This window comes from Canis aureus, chromosome 38, assembly GCF_053574225.1.
Source record: "Canis aureus isolate CA01 chromosome 38, VMU_Caureus_v.1.0, whole genome shotgun sequence".
Classification (NCBI taxonomy): Eukaryota; Metazoa; Chordata; class Mammalia; order Carnivora; family Canidae; genus Canis; species Canis aureus.
In genome coordinates this window covers 17,143,718-17,158,806 of record NC_135648.1, presented here as the reverse complement: position 1 = coordinate 17,158,806, position 15,089 = coordinate 17,143,718, and the positions used below count along the sequence as shown (strand labels likewise).

Sequence of the window (15,089 nt, the reverse complement as noted above, 5' to 3'; positions counted from 1 at the left end):
GGACAATGGATCTGAAACAGAACCATGTTGGAAATAGGAATATAACTTAGATGATAACACAAGTCTTTGGAAAGATTATGAGAATCTAAAATAAGGAAAGGTAATAGGGAGTGTTGTGTAGTAAAGTATTTGGCCTTTATCCTTGATTCCTAGAATAAAGCTTCCCAATCTTTGAAATTTCATGAGTGACAAGAGTGTCTTTGTGATGCATGGTTGTCCCCTCTGACCATACCTGAGTTTATTCTAATGAGGTGACTCTGGATCAGGACAGGCCACACCAGAAATACAAGCCATGTCTAGAGGGTTGGGGCTTTGCCTATTTATATCTGACTGACTTCTGGGGAGGAAAGGGAGCCAAAAGATTGAGTTCAACTGCCAGACCATGACTCAATCAATCATATTTGTGTAATAAAATCCCAGTAACAACTCCAGACATGGAGGCTTGGATGCACTTCCCTGGATAACATCATTCTGTGTGTATTATTACACATCAGTGTGACAGGAGAGTGATGTATCTTGACTTGATAAGGAACTTACCACTTAGGACCCTCTCAAATCTCATCCTAGGCATCTCTTCTTTGGTTAGCCCTATTCTATACCCTTTTCTGTTATAAACAAAACAAAACAAAACAAACCTGGAATTGTAAGTATAGCATATTCTTGAGTTCTGTGAATTTTTCTTGTGAATTATTGAAACTGAGGGGTTAGTGGAAACTACTAAGTTTGTTACCAGTTTGTCAGAGGGCAGTGTCTTGGGAACTCCTGGGCTTAAGGCTAGTATCTGAAGTGAGGGCAGTTTATGGAGGAATGTGCCCTTAAAGTCTGACTTGACTCTGGAGGTAGTCAGTGTCAGAACTGCATTGTAGGAACCAAAAGAGAAAAGGGAAGGAAACGTAAGGCATTTCAGGTCAAAGGAAGCCAAATCTGGTAATTAATAAAGGCCAAACAGAAGAAATTACAATAGTACTCTAGGTTAAACATCAGTAAAATTTTATGTGAGTTGGAGTTAGAGGCTCACCTCAAAATATTTCATCATGTTTACTACCATGAATGTCTGGTGAAACTTTTTAAAGTTGAACAGGCTGTGAGCCATTTCTTATTTCATAGGACTACCCTACAGAGAACAGAACATCCAGCGTAATTGGTCCCTGCCCACTAAACATGCTCCTAAACCTGATAACCAATAGTGCCCCAGAAAATTTCCAAAATATACCATGTGTATTGAGACTGACTGAATGACATACAGTGAGAAAAAAAAAAAAAACATGTGGCCATGGGTAAAATGTGAGGGAAAACAAAATAATCAGAGAAAAAATAGACAACACAGGTACCTAGTAATAAACAACAACAACAACAACAAAAAATAGCATACAAGGAGAAAGAGTACAATATAATGGAAGCTAAGGGAGTTTGTTTAATAGACAGCAACCAAATAAAAATTCAGAATGTTTTTTGAAAGAGAGAAATAATGGATTATAGGTGACTTTTATAGTAAGGTGACTTTAACAAGAGGGGAGAAAATCTCTGACCTTATAGATTATATCGTTTTTTGTTTTTCAGGATTAATAAATTTCAACTAATGTCAAAATACTGGAGGAAAGGAAGGAAGCTAGGAAAAAACACTTATGTCTACCTTGTTTTTTTTTAATATCCAAATTTCAGCATATAGTATGGTTTATGTAATTAGAATAAGTAGATGACTGGCCATACTATTTTTACTCTTCATCCAGATGTTTTGTCTACATTTATACAAACCATAAAAGTACATTTTCAAATAAAAGATGAGAATTCTACTTATCCAGCTAAATATGCAAGAATTAGGCAGTATTAATTTTTCAAATTAGTTTTGTTAGCTCTGCGTTTAGAAATTTCCATGCATCTTTCACTGCTACTAATATAAAATGATATCTCAGCAACTATTTCTTGCTTTGATTTACCTGCTAATTTTATTCCAGTTTTAACTAGGTAAAAAACAAAGGGCAACTTTAAGCTACCTTTACTTAAATTGAAATTGAAGAAGATGTGGCTTACACAACTGTTTGAGAAGTCTTGAGAAAGTTAATTATATATTCCATGCTAGGCCATGTTTATTTAGCAAACTAGATTAAAATGACAAAATTTATGTAATGGTTTGTATTTTCATAGAATGATACTAAATAATATTGTTATGTGTATGCACGTGTGGCAGAAGAATAATCCTTATAATTATTGGCTACCTGTTCCCTCATTTTATTTGGTTCTACTGTATATTATTTGCAGGAGAAAGTACAGCTTATATTGCATTTTGCTATTGTGATTGTACAGGATTATCAGATCAATCTTTTAAATAAAAATTAATGAAGTCTATAAAATTATCAGATGTTACACTTAAATTGACTAATTGAACCATCATTTTATTTAAAATTATAAATGCATAGTTATATTAATTTATTTTTTCTTATGGACTTAATAATGAATTAGATTATATTCATCTACTGCCTACCAGTCTTCCAATGTGACTTTAATATATTTTTATTTTACTACTTAACTAATATTTTTTCCATTTTAAGTTATCATGTAATAATATGTACTATTCTATGACCATATTTTACTCTTCAAAGAAAAACACATATTTTATCATAGAGAAATTTTGCTTCCTTTTGTGAATGTAATTTTTGTCTATAAATGAGTTTAAATTTTACTATATATATTTAGTATTACTTTAATGCAATAGATTAAGTTGTATACATCATAAAGATTATTTTATCATTTGTCTCCCTTGCTTATTCTCTGATATATCCTTTAAGGAGTCTAGCAGGGGAAAAAAAAAATAGCACTCAATGAACTGCAATGTTCGTGTATTTATTTGTAGATTCTCTTAAGAAAATCTACCTCCAGACAATAATACACACTTGTCTCCTGAACAGACTCACCTGTCTTATTTGAGTTAGCAGAGTATGCTTTATCTTCTCATTCAAACCTCTGTGCAACAAATCAACGTATTCATATACAGAGACAAACTCAGCAAGATGGAGAGAGAGACAGCCAGTGGTTGTGGAAACGTTTCCTGTGTTCTTCCTGTAAATTCCTGGGTTTCAAAGAATGAAGTATAGATTCTTCTCCATCAAAACCTGAATCCTGCTATCAGGAGAGGTCTTTTCAAAATCAGTATGGACTTCCCACCAGAGTGAGGCCTACCAATGAAAGCCCCACCCCAAATGTTCCATCTGTGCATCTTTCTCCTTTATATCAATATACCAATTCTTTTTTTCCAATATACCATTCACAGGCATATTTATAATGCACTGGGGACATAAAGATGAAGCAGAACTGGGCCCCGGTCTCAGAGTTGACTTTTAGCTATTGTTTATGATCACGCCAAGCACTTCCTATGCTTGATCAGATTAAATAGTAAATTTATTTTTTATCTCTTAACTTTTAATTTTTTTTTATTTATTTTTATTTATTTATGAGTCACAGAGAGAGAGAGAGAGAGAGAGGCAGAGACACAAGCAGAGGGAGAAGCAGGCTCCATGCACCGGGAGCCCGATGTGGGATTTGATCCCGGGTCTCCAGGATCACGCCCTGGGCCAAAGGCAGGCGCTAAACCGCTGCGCCACCCAGGGATCCCTATCTCTTAACTTTTAAAACCAGATTTCAATGACTGCTAGTAGAGTAGAATAAAATCCTCATAGTCAGTCATTGGGTTCCTCAAGAGTAGATACTGACTTTATTGATCCAACTTTTAAGTTATTTTAAGAGACAGAAAACTTATACCTACAATTCTACTTGACTTTCTTATAACTGACAGTTTTCTCCCACTATCTACTTTTCAGAATAAGAATTCAATCAGCTTCCAAGATAATTTTCAGAATCTCTCAGAAAGGCTAGAAAAAGTATACTTGAAATGAAGCTTCTTGCTTCCCAATGGTCTGGGTGAGAATTAGACATTATTGTGAGCTACATGCTATGGTTTCAAGTGGCCTCTATAGACATCTTCCTCATGATAGTCACCATTTTCAGTGACCATATAGACTGCATCCCTGCTGCTTTTAAAATTTGCCCACTGTATTTCCAGACACTTCTTTTTCAAACAAAACTTAAAATCACAGATCACCTGTATTCTCTTTTCCAAAAACTCCTCCTTACAGAAGTAAACTATATGAAAGAATTTGTAAGTTATCTTTACACTTTGGATTTGAATGAAAAATTATAATACACCGAAAGGAAAGCATATAGTTCAGGAAAATGGACTCAAGAGTTACCCTTTGTTTTTAAGCTTCTATTTCTATTACAATAAAATATTATATTGTTTTAGGCAAATTTCTCAATTAGGCTAAAGTATATGTTATTGATAGTAAACCATTTGAAATAAATTGACATTTTTCTCATGGAAGATATTTATTTATTTATTAAAATATTTTATTTATTTTTCGTAACAGACAGAGAGAGAGAGACAGGGACATAGGCAGAGGGAGAAGCAGGATCTCCGCAGGGAGCCTGATGTGGGATCAAGACCTGAGCCAATGGCAGATGCTCAATCACTGAGCCACCCCTCATAGAAGATATTTAATAGTGTCCTAAACTTCTAGATTGTTACCTCCCCAAAAAAATCTTAGAGGACAGGATATTTTTAGAAATTACACAAAAATTTAATGGCTATCTGGGTTTGGGAAAATATAGGATAGCTCTTTAAACATAGAGTGGGAAATCTCAGTGAGGGTGACAGAACATGAGAGACTCCTAACTCTGGGAAACGAACAAGGGGTAGTGGAAGGGGAGGTGGGCGGGGGGCACTTGACGGGATGAGCACTGGGTGTTATGCTATATGTTGGCATATCTAACTCCAACAAAAAAAATATATACAAAAAATAAACATAGAGATAAATTATAATTTGGCTTCTCCTACAGGAATCAGATAATCAGAATATATTCATGAATAAGTGTGATCCATAGGAATCTGTCATGTATGTGGTGGCATTAAGAATATGGATTGCTCCAATGGATATATTATTAGAGAATTTAACTTTTATTTTAATCTTAACAGCTAAATCCAGGATTTGTCATTAGGACTTAATATTTTTGTTTCTTAGTGGAATAAGAATTTTACTAAAGATTTCAATTAGATCATTTCATGGTAGTTTTATCTCTGTTTCACTTGAATTGATATTACCTTGATCTTGAGGGTTTTTTTCCAGCTGTTATCACACCAAAGCTAATAAGTTTGTCCAAATATTGGACAGGCAGTATTGGTTTTAGCACTTCCTCAAATCTGTAAAGAGAAGCTTTATATGTTATTTCATATCATATCTCAATATATCTTATATGATATATAATATCTCATACTAATATATGAAATGTTAATATATATTTGAAACATGTAATCAATATATATTCAGATTTTTTTTTTATATTCAGATATTATTATATAAGCTATCACATATCATATTAATCTTCTAATGCTTCTGAAGTTACCAGTACAGTAGAAGCAGGCACAGGATATATTATTACTTTAAGAAGTTATGGCCCAGTGAATGTGTTTTGAAAGATAGTTTAATAAGTGATTAAAATAAGAACTAAGCCTTTGTCTTGCCCTCAAGTAACTCCTAGTCACGTGTTGGTTGAAAATATAATAAAAAAGTATAAAATAATAACATAAATAATAATACCACCTACTCTATTAATAGAGAAAGATAACAGCCAAAACGAATACATTTTGATGGCAAATATGAGAAAAAAGTTTTATTCATTCCAATAGTAGTCCAGTTTCAGAGTAGGCAAGTCTACTGGACATGTTTTTTTTTTTTTTTTTCATTTTCTATTTGTCAAGTAGTGTCTAGAGCTCCTTCTATCTTGTTTTTTTAAGATTTTATTTATTTGAGAGAGAGAGTAGATGAATAAGAAAGAGAGAGAGAAAGAAAAAGAGAGAGAGCACAAGTAAGTGGGGAGGGAGGGACTGAGGAAGAGAGAAAGACAGACTTCCCTTTGAGCAGAGAGACCAACTTGGGGCTTTACCTTAGGACCCCAGGATCATGATCTGAGCTGATTAACCGATTGAGCTACCCAGATGCACCTCCTTCCATCTTTGGACTCTGTCAAAAAACAATGGAATACTCTGCTCCCAGCCCTGATCAGGGAAAGAAAGAATGGAGGATCTTATGGGTTTTTGTTTCTTCTTTTTTTTTTTTGTTTCTGTTTTTTGTTTTTTTGAGTTTGACAAGATAGAGTATAGCTGACTCTCAAGCAATGCAAATGTTAAGGGTGCCAACCCCCTATGCAGTAAAAGAATAGATATGTAACATATGACTCCCTCAAAACTTAACTAACTACTAATAATCTTACTATTAACCAAAGCCTTACTGATAACATGAAGTCAGTTAACATATTTCTGTGCATGTATTATATATTTTGTTCTTACAATAAACTAGAGAATATAAACTATTAAGAAAGTCATAAGGAAGAGAAAATGAACTTACAGAACTATATTGTATGAATACCATAAATTTAAACAATTATTGAAAAAAAATCCATGTAGCTCAAACCTGTGTTTTTCAATGGTCAACTGTATATAAATAACTTCCACCATTATTCCATTGGTCAGTCCTCAATTTCATCACTTCAGCAAGCAAAAGTTAGGCTATGTATGCAGGAGAAAAAGGTAAAACATTTAAAATCTAGCCAGTCTCTGCTACTATATGCCAGTTTGACCACCAAATATCCAATTCACCACTCATCCATATATGGAACACATCACTTCTTCCTAAATGAGGTAATACAAAAATTCCATCTAACCACTAGTTGACCCTATTCCAGTAACCACATTTAAATACTAGCCCTTGTTTTCCAAGTAATGAGCAGTTGTTTTTATTTGTTGTTTGTGGTATGAACTGAACATATTATTCAAAATTATATGCATCTCATCACCCAATATATAATGATAAAGTGAGGATGGGATAACTGTAATAAAATTTGCCCAGAATGGCCAGAATGAAAGATCCAGAGTAGACATAGCTTCATAGAAATTATGAGAATATGCTGGGCATGCATAATGAAAGTCTAACCTGGTATGAGGAAAAAATCCTGTAGTTTCTGGTCTTGTTCTCTGATAACACTCCCTTAAAACAGTATTTTTCATGGTTCCTTCCTCTGCTCTTTTGAAAGTCTTTTTTTGTTTACTATCCCCAATGGCCAAAGGTAACATGGATGATGGGGAGCATGTCTTCTGTAGAAATACATAAATGTGACACCTGCTTGTCAGGTTACTATTGGGTAATTACAATAGAGGGTTTAAGACACGCAGTCATAGACTATTTTTCAAACTAGGCTTGCCATTTCTTTGGCAATACAATTTTCTCAAAAACTTAAGAAGCTTTTTATCTATTTGCTTCCAGACAGCTCCATGTGGCAATAAACACAAATTTGTACCTAAAATTATTTTCCAAGCTTGACTTTTTCTTTTATTAGTTCCACCTACTTCCTCTCTGATTAACGACAGCCACCTTGAGGCTACAGACACTAAGGGTCTTGAGTAATATTCTTGATCTGACTTTTTCCTGAAAAACTGAGTCATTTAGTTTTTAATTTAAAAGCTCTCTTGGACTTTTGTTGCCCAAATATTTTTTTGTTTGTTTGTTTTATCTCTTACTATTTAGGGTTCAGCATAGTTACTTTTCCAAACCTTTAATGCCCTTGATTGGTGAACCAATTCCCTTCCCTTTGGTTTCTTCCTGAATATCAACTACTTTATTGGGCAGCTTTCTTTTTCTTAAGGACTTCTAAAAAGCAACTCATAATAGCTGATGGATAATATAACTCTAACTCTTCCCAGGCACTGCTTTAAAATTAAAGTCTTGGGGTGCCTGGCTGGCTCAGTTAGTTAAGTATCTGACTAGGTGTAGGTTCAGATCATGATCTCAGGGTCCTGGGATGGAGCCCCACATCAGGCTCCATACTCTGTGTAGAGTCTGCTTATCCATCTCCCTCTGCTCCTCCCTACTTCTCTCTCTGGAATAAATAAATAAACTTAAAAAATAATAAAACAAAATAAAATCACAGAATCAGTTAATATATAGGCTTTATTTCAAGTTATTGCAAGTGAATCTTATTAAATATTTTGCCACAAAATAATATGGATCACCAGCCTTCAATGTTATTTTTTCAGTTCCTTTGCCTCCTGCTGTCTAACTACTAAGCCAATAGCACATGATCGATTTTGTTTCTGTTGCAAAGCAATACTATCTTTCTGAGTAGGAACTTTTATACTAGTAAGGACAAGCCAGTACTCAAACAACTCCAAAATCTCAGGAAGTTAACTTGACAAATGCTCATTTTGAATTTACACAAGAGCCTAATGTTTGTTTTATTGGAGGGGACCCACATGGAAGTTTCTTCTCCAAGCTGGTGATTCACAGATCCAGGTGCCTTCAAATGTCTCTGTCACCCTTGAAGACCTCAGTACACATTGCCTCCAGCTTAGCTAATAAGGAAAGAAATAATTTTTTAATTAAAAAATTAAATTTTTAAATTTTAATTTATTTTTAATGATTCAGGCCTATAAATAATGTCCATGGCTTCTACCTACATTTCTCTGGGTTGTGAGACAAAGAGAGCTATTAAATGTAATGGCAAAGTTCTTGTTTTGAACAACTGGGCAAATCATGGCACCATTTAGTGAAATAGGAAACACCGACTGAGATCAAGTTTGGAGAGTGAGTATTGTGAGTGTGAGTACTTCACACAAATTAAGTAAAGGATCCATAAAAGACCTTCAAATGGAGGTATTAATTAGATAGTTGGATGTACAATTCTAGATTTTAGGGGTAATGTCAGTGTTGGTGATATAAATTTAGGAGACATCAAAAAATAGAAGGTGTAATGTTATAGGACCAGATAAATTCACTCAGGCATTACACACAGCTAGGGAAGAGAAGAAGGCCAAAGACAGTACTCTAGGGCATTCCAACATCTAGAAAGAAGTCTGGAGAATCTGGCAAAGAAATCTAAGAAGTTATCAGTGAGTTAGAAGGAAAACTGGGAGACTGTCAAATCCAGAATTCCAAAGAAAGAAAATGTTTCAAGAACGGAAAAAAAAAAAAAAAAAAAAAAAATCAATGCTCTCCCAGCTCAGATAAGATGAGGGCCAAGAGTAAACCAGTGAATCTGGTCAAATGAAGGCCACTAGTAACCTAAACAGGAGCAAAGACTTTGGAATTGGTGGGAGAAGAAGATGGATATAACTTGGTTTTAGAGTAAACAGAACAGAAAAATAGGGTAGTTACTGGAGAAGAGGGGGAGATGGGCTATATTAAGGAATGAATTATGATAGCATATTTGTAAATGATCCAGTGGAAAGAAGATATTAAAGAGACAAAAGAAAAATAATAAATGTAGCACAAGATGTGATTGAGGAGAACGGGGATGGAAATTTCATATATACAAGGAGAGCTGGTCTTAGAAAGACTTTATTTATTTATTTATTTATTTATTTATTTATTTATTTATTTATTGAAGAAAATATTGGGTCTGTAGTAGAAAAAAATAAAGATGTTCTTTCCTGATTCTTCCTTTCTTTCTTTCTTTCTTTCTTTCTTTCTTTCTTTCTTTCTTTCTTTCTTTCTTTCTTTTCTTTCTTTCTTTCTTTCTTTCTTTCTTTCTTTCTTTCTTTTTTTTTTTTTTCTAAGAAGAAGATAGAAACAGGATAACCAATTTAGAGTGAGGAGTAGGCATCTGAGATGAGAGGGAAGGAAGAAAATGTTTTTCTCAGAAAAGATTATACCACTCTCAATACTGACCCTGAGAATTGTTGTTTTAGCAGAAGCTTGAAGGTTGATGGGCAGACCTTTGCAGTGATGTTGGATGCACCTTAGCTGGTTGCTTACCACAAGGGGTGGGAGGTGCTTAGCCTGGTGCTGGCCTAAGCAAAAGCACAGTTTATGTCAGGTTTGGACAGTTTCAGAGTGCAAGTTGCTATAGCTTGATCTTGAACTTTACAGGCACAGTGAAGCAAAGAGCTGCTTTTTAACTTCAAGGCAGCTGATTCTCACATACCTTATAGAGCAGTGCTTCTCAAATTAGCTTTGGTGAAAGAACATTTTTCACTTCTGTTATTTTTTAAACTTGAAATTCATCTTAGACCAACACTTTTGTAAAATATAATATCAATTAGCTATTTTAAAAATTGAGTGAAAAAATATTTTTTATATTTTTTCATAAAAAATATAAACCTCAGTCTATCGTCATTTTAGTCAACAGACAAAAAAATTCTCCAATAAATATAATCAGAACAAACATAAAACAGTGAAAAATAAAGAATTATAAATTTAAAGACACTATTCATTGAAATTATTTGTATATAGGATTAATACAGAGAATCTCCCTGTGTTCATAACTTGTTCCTCAATTGTGACTCACAAAACTCGCATGTGATGTAGTGTGATTCCTTACGTTAGGGACCTAAAGTCACTCTTAAGAGTAAACCTATGTATGTACATAAATATTTAAAAGTTCTGCAGTGACAAATGAACTTCTTTTTCTTTTTGCTTCTTAACTTACCTAATAGGTTGAATGAATACTACTTACAGGGGATAATGATATCTACACTGATTCAATGTTTTGTTTTGTTTATCATTCTCCTTCTTGAGTCTTAAAATCAGTCTGACATAAGTAGGTTAACAGGAACAAAGAAAAAAATAAAGTAGTTTTAGCAAGCTTGAATACTGATTTTAAATTTTATTGAGAAAGAAGCGAGAAATGTTAAACTTGTAAAATTCATGCCTAATTCTTTACTAGCAGCCAGGTCTAACAATTTATTCTGTAAAGTTATTATTAAACTTAAATTATCTTCTGGTAGATGAAAAAGATTTGGGATTCATTAATTTCCTATTCATGTATCTTCATTTGATTGAAAATAAAATTCAAAATATGCTATCAAGTTTTTAAGGTGTTTGTTGACAGCTTTCCACAGATTTGCAAAATCAAACTGATTACCTACTTCACGGGTAGTTGTTATTTATTGAATATGGCTTTAATAATTATTTTTTTAAGACTTTATTTATTTATTCATGAGAGACACATGTATACAGAGAAGGCAGAGACACAGGCAGAGGGAGAAGCAGGCTCCATGAAGGGAGCCCAATGTGGGACTTGATACCAGGACTCCAGAATCACACCCTGGGCCAAAGGCAGGCACCAAACCATTGAGCCACCCAAGGATCCTGGCCTTAATAGTAGAAACTCTGTTCTTTCAAGCTTTCTACTTGCATTTACCCTTTGTTAGTGGATGTTCTTGGTCCCTCATGCAGACCTCTTTAGTCAGATTCTCTTGCTGCTGAGAGTGCCACTATAGCTCCTGATTGTATCTTCTGTGCCATGACTCTCCAAAACTCTCCATTGGTCAAGCTAAGGCTAAACTTCATTTAAACCCACAGCTTTGTCTAAGCTTCCTCTCTTGATTTATTCTGCTTTCCCCATTCTCCAATAGACTTTTACCAGAGAGCATACCCTCAATAAATCCCCTGAGCAAGAATCCATAGGTTCTGGTTATAGGGAAATGACCCCAAGACCTGATGACACAGACTGCTGTTATTCTATATCTTTAAACTTTGCAAGAAGTCAGCAACAATCACTTAGTGACAAGACATTAGGCATTATGCAAAATTAGGTTTTTCTCCCAGAAATGGTTGCATATTGGCAAAATTAAAATTCTGCTATGATATTTCTCCCTGTTGAATTTATATTCACAAGTGTTAAAGTCTGAAAACATCCTGGAGAGGATTGATCTAATACTTTATTCTTCCAAGACTCTTTCCCTTAGAAACTACTGAGTTTCTGCCATTGTTTTTGGCAACACTAAGTACCAATTATAGGAACATAATTTTGCCTGAGGAACTGCTTTTGGGAAAAAGGTTGACTCGGTTTTAAATTTGGTGAGCGTGGGACTAATTCTACTTTAATTTTGCATATGTTATCATCTTCAAGTGTTCTTTAAAAGTGAGGTACATTGAAAACTTGACATGAAATTAATTCCATTTGTGAGGCCATAAAAATTTCATAAAAAATCTTATTCCAGTGAGAGCCTAAAAAGTCTACACAAGCATTAAATTTTCTGGCGAGGACTGAACAAGTATGAAATTAAAGAGGATTTTTTTTTGTTTTAATTTCTTTGGATATTTAACTCATGAAGGAAACAGATTTTGATTTCACAATTTTAGACTCCAACTCATAAAAAGGTTTTATTTGTGGATTTTCCTTTCTTCACCTCCAGGATAGAGTAAGGGCTAGGAATAGAAATAATAGAATTTGATGGTGAGAATAGGCTCAAATGTCAATTTTGAGCATCTCTATCAAGGTGCTATTTTATTATTAGAGTATTTTAATCTTGCCACTAGATTTCACTACAGAATGTATGCTACATTATAATGGACTACATGGAATATCAAAATGTGGGATAAATTGGGTGGCTTGGAGTTTTGTCTTTTTTAAAAAATTCTATTCTGATTTATTTCGGAGACTTTTGGCAATAAATGTGATTTGTCCATTAGTAGTCCCAGAATAATCCCCAAAGAAGAAAAAGATTGGCATTGAGGAGCTAGTCATAATATTGGTTTAAGACTTTGCAATGAAACTGCTTATATCCTTCCCCAAATGGTAGGAGTGTAGACCATAGCTCTAGATGGATATCTATTAGATTAAGAGAACCAAAACCTGTCTCCCATTATCTGTGACCATACTAATTAATTGTTTTACTTTACAAAGTTTTGTGGTAATTTTCTCATATAGCATTAGATAACCAGAAATCTCCATATCAGGGGCTGCCCTGGAGATGTGCAACCAATCTGTATAATTCTAAGATTTAGGAAGAACACTTATTTAGATTTATAAACTATATGCTATAACCTAGACTTTTTCCATGATAAAGGGTTATTTTATGTTCCATTTGAAAAATATTCTCTTTTTTCTGAATTGGATCAGAACTCAGGCAGGGAACAGGGATGCTATTTATTGGGGGTGGGGGTCCCTTAATGATTTCAACAATGTAATTCAATTAAAGAAAAAAGCATGAAACTATAAATTTAGCCAAGTAGGAAGTATAGATAAACCCTGTTTTTATTTTTATGTCTCAAAATTATACAGTCAATCCTAAAGCAGCTAAACTATTCAATATCATGCATGTACTTTATAAAAAGCCACTTTTCAAAATCATGCAATGCAAAACCACTGAGCCCTATAGTGATATAGCTGAATGCTTAGGTTCCAAAATGTTAAAATGTCTTAGGTTTAAATTTCCATTGTGATGGTAAATCGGAAAAGTGGTATATCATCATATGATTAAAACATATGCAATTCTTGATTACTAAATATAAAAAATAAAGTGTTTTTTTTTAAATTATTACATCTATTGTGAAGTAATTGAGAGATATGTTCCACAGAATTGGCAGGAGTTTGCAATAAACTACTATTTGCATTTTAATGCATAGTTTTATATGGATCCATTACATGAAGCAAGACTTGTATAAAAGCTCCAGATTTGGATGGGCCTAGCTCACTTTATGTGAAATAAGCAAAGTTAAAAAAAATATTTTTTTCAAGTAGATGGCTGGGTGACCTTCAAATATATGGTTATTTGAAAAAAGAGAGAAAGTTAATGGGATATCACAAGGCAAACAAGATAGGAAACTCTATCAGGTTAGTAAAACCCTGTGCTGAACCTAATACAGGAAACATGTAGAAAGTTAGTAAATAACTCTCTAACTAAATATGTTAGAGAAACTAACATAATCTCTGAAGAAAAATCAGGAAATCAGGAAAAATCTCTGAAGATACAGTTGAAAATGCATGGAAAATTGATATACTGTAGTAGAAAAAGAGTGGATTTCCTAGATCGATGATATGAGAATAGAGCCAACTTCTGTTATATGGAGCCCTAAGTGGGACTCGATCCCAGGACCCCGGGATCACGTCCTAAGCCAAAGGCAGATGTTCAACCACTAAGCCCCCCAGGCATCCCTATTTGAGAGAATTTTAAACATACTTCCCCAAAATGACTTTTTGGAGCATGTTTATACCAGCATTGTTTATAAAAGCCACAAACTGTAAACAAGTCAAAGGTCCATCAGTAAGAGAATAGATGAATAAATTGTGGTATATTTATGCAATGGAACACAACTAGTTACAGAAAGCATGAACTACTGATACACACACAACAAGGATGAGTTTTAAAACCATGAAGATGAGCGAAAGAAGCTAGACATCACAGAGCATATATTGTGTGGTTGCTGTATGTAGTCTCAAAGAAAAAGCAAAACTAATCTATGGAGGTAGAAATCAGTGAGTTAAAAAAAAAAAAAAGAAAGAAATCAGTGAGCTACCCCTTGGAGCATGTTGATGGAATGGAAGTTGATATAAAATGATCAAATCTGAGATTATGGAGGAGAGAAAAGCTTGCAGGACTTAGTAATAGTAGCAGAATGAGTCTATAATAATAAAGAGAGTCCGGAAGAGCAACAAACCAAACTAAGTGACCGGCAGACCTGAAACCTGGCCAAGATTCTGCTGGCCACAACCATGGATGACCCACGGGAAAGACAGAGGCACCTCAAGAAGCTGGCTTCAAGGACAGGTAAGGAGGATGGCCCTGGTCCCCCGCGGGAGAGCCCTAAACTGAACAAAAACCAATGTGCTTATTGCAAAGAAGAGGGCCACTGGGTGAAAGACTGCCCTAACAAAAGATGTAAGGCCCCTGCCAAGATCTTGGAGATGGAGGACCTGGACGGTTAGGGGAGTCTGGGTTTGGCACCCTTCCCGAGCCCAGGGTAACTCTTAAAGTGAAGGGGCAACCTGTTGAATTCCTAGTGGACACTGGGGCACAACATTCGGTTTTATTACAACCTCATGGGAAGTTGGCAAACAAGACTTCATGGGTGGAAGGGGCCACGGGCACCAAACAGTACTCATGGACTACCCGAAGAACTGAGGATCTCAGCATGGGCCAGGTATCCCGTTCCTTCGTGGTCATCCCTGAGTGTCCCTACCCGTTGTTAGGTAGGGATTAGCTCACCAAGATGGGAGCACAAATTTGCTTCCATCCTGAAGGGGCAAAAAATCCTAAACAA

At 34.7% G+C, this 15,089-nt stretch overlaps 1 protein-coding gene across 50 annotated transcripts in view; it reads right to left on the bottom strand.

Annotated features, from left to right (window-relative positions):
* The window catches only part of LOC144307378 (uncharacterized), a 132,765-nt gene that overhangs the window by 57,819 nt on the left and 59,857 nt on the right, over positions 1 to 15,089 (bottom strand). For 11 of the 50 annotated variants that reach the window (XM_077887150.1, XM_077887160.1, XM_077887137.1 and 8 more), the window contains 5 exons: positions 8,357 to 8,455; positions 7,041 to 7,201; positions 6,522 to 6,616; positions 5,995 to 6,106; positions 5,153 to 5,251 (listed from right to left, as the gene is read on the bottom strand). In XM_077887150.1, the coding sequence (XP_077743276.1) occupies positions 6,598 to 6,616; positions 7,041 to 7,201; positions 8,357 to 8,455 (279 nt within the window). In that variant the 3' untranslated portion in view covers positions 5,153 to 5,251; positions 5,995 to 6,106; positions 6,522 to 6,597. The other 39 variants (XM_077887183.1, XM_077887184.1, XM_077887170.1 and 36 more) reach the window with 9 other exon arrangements.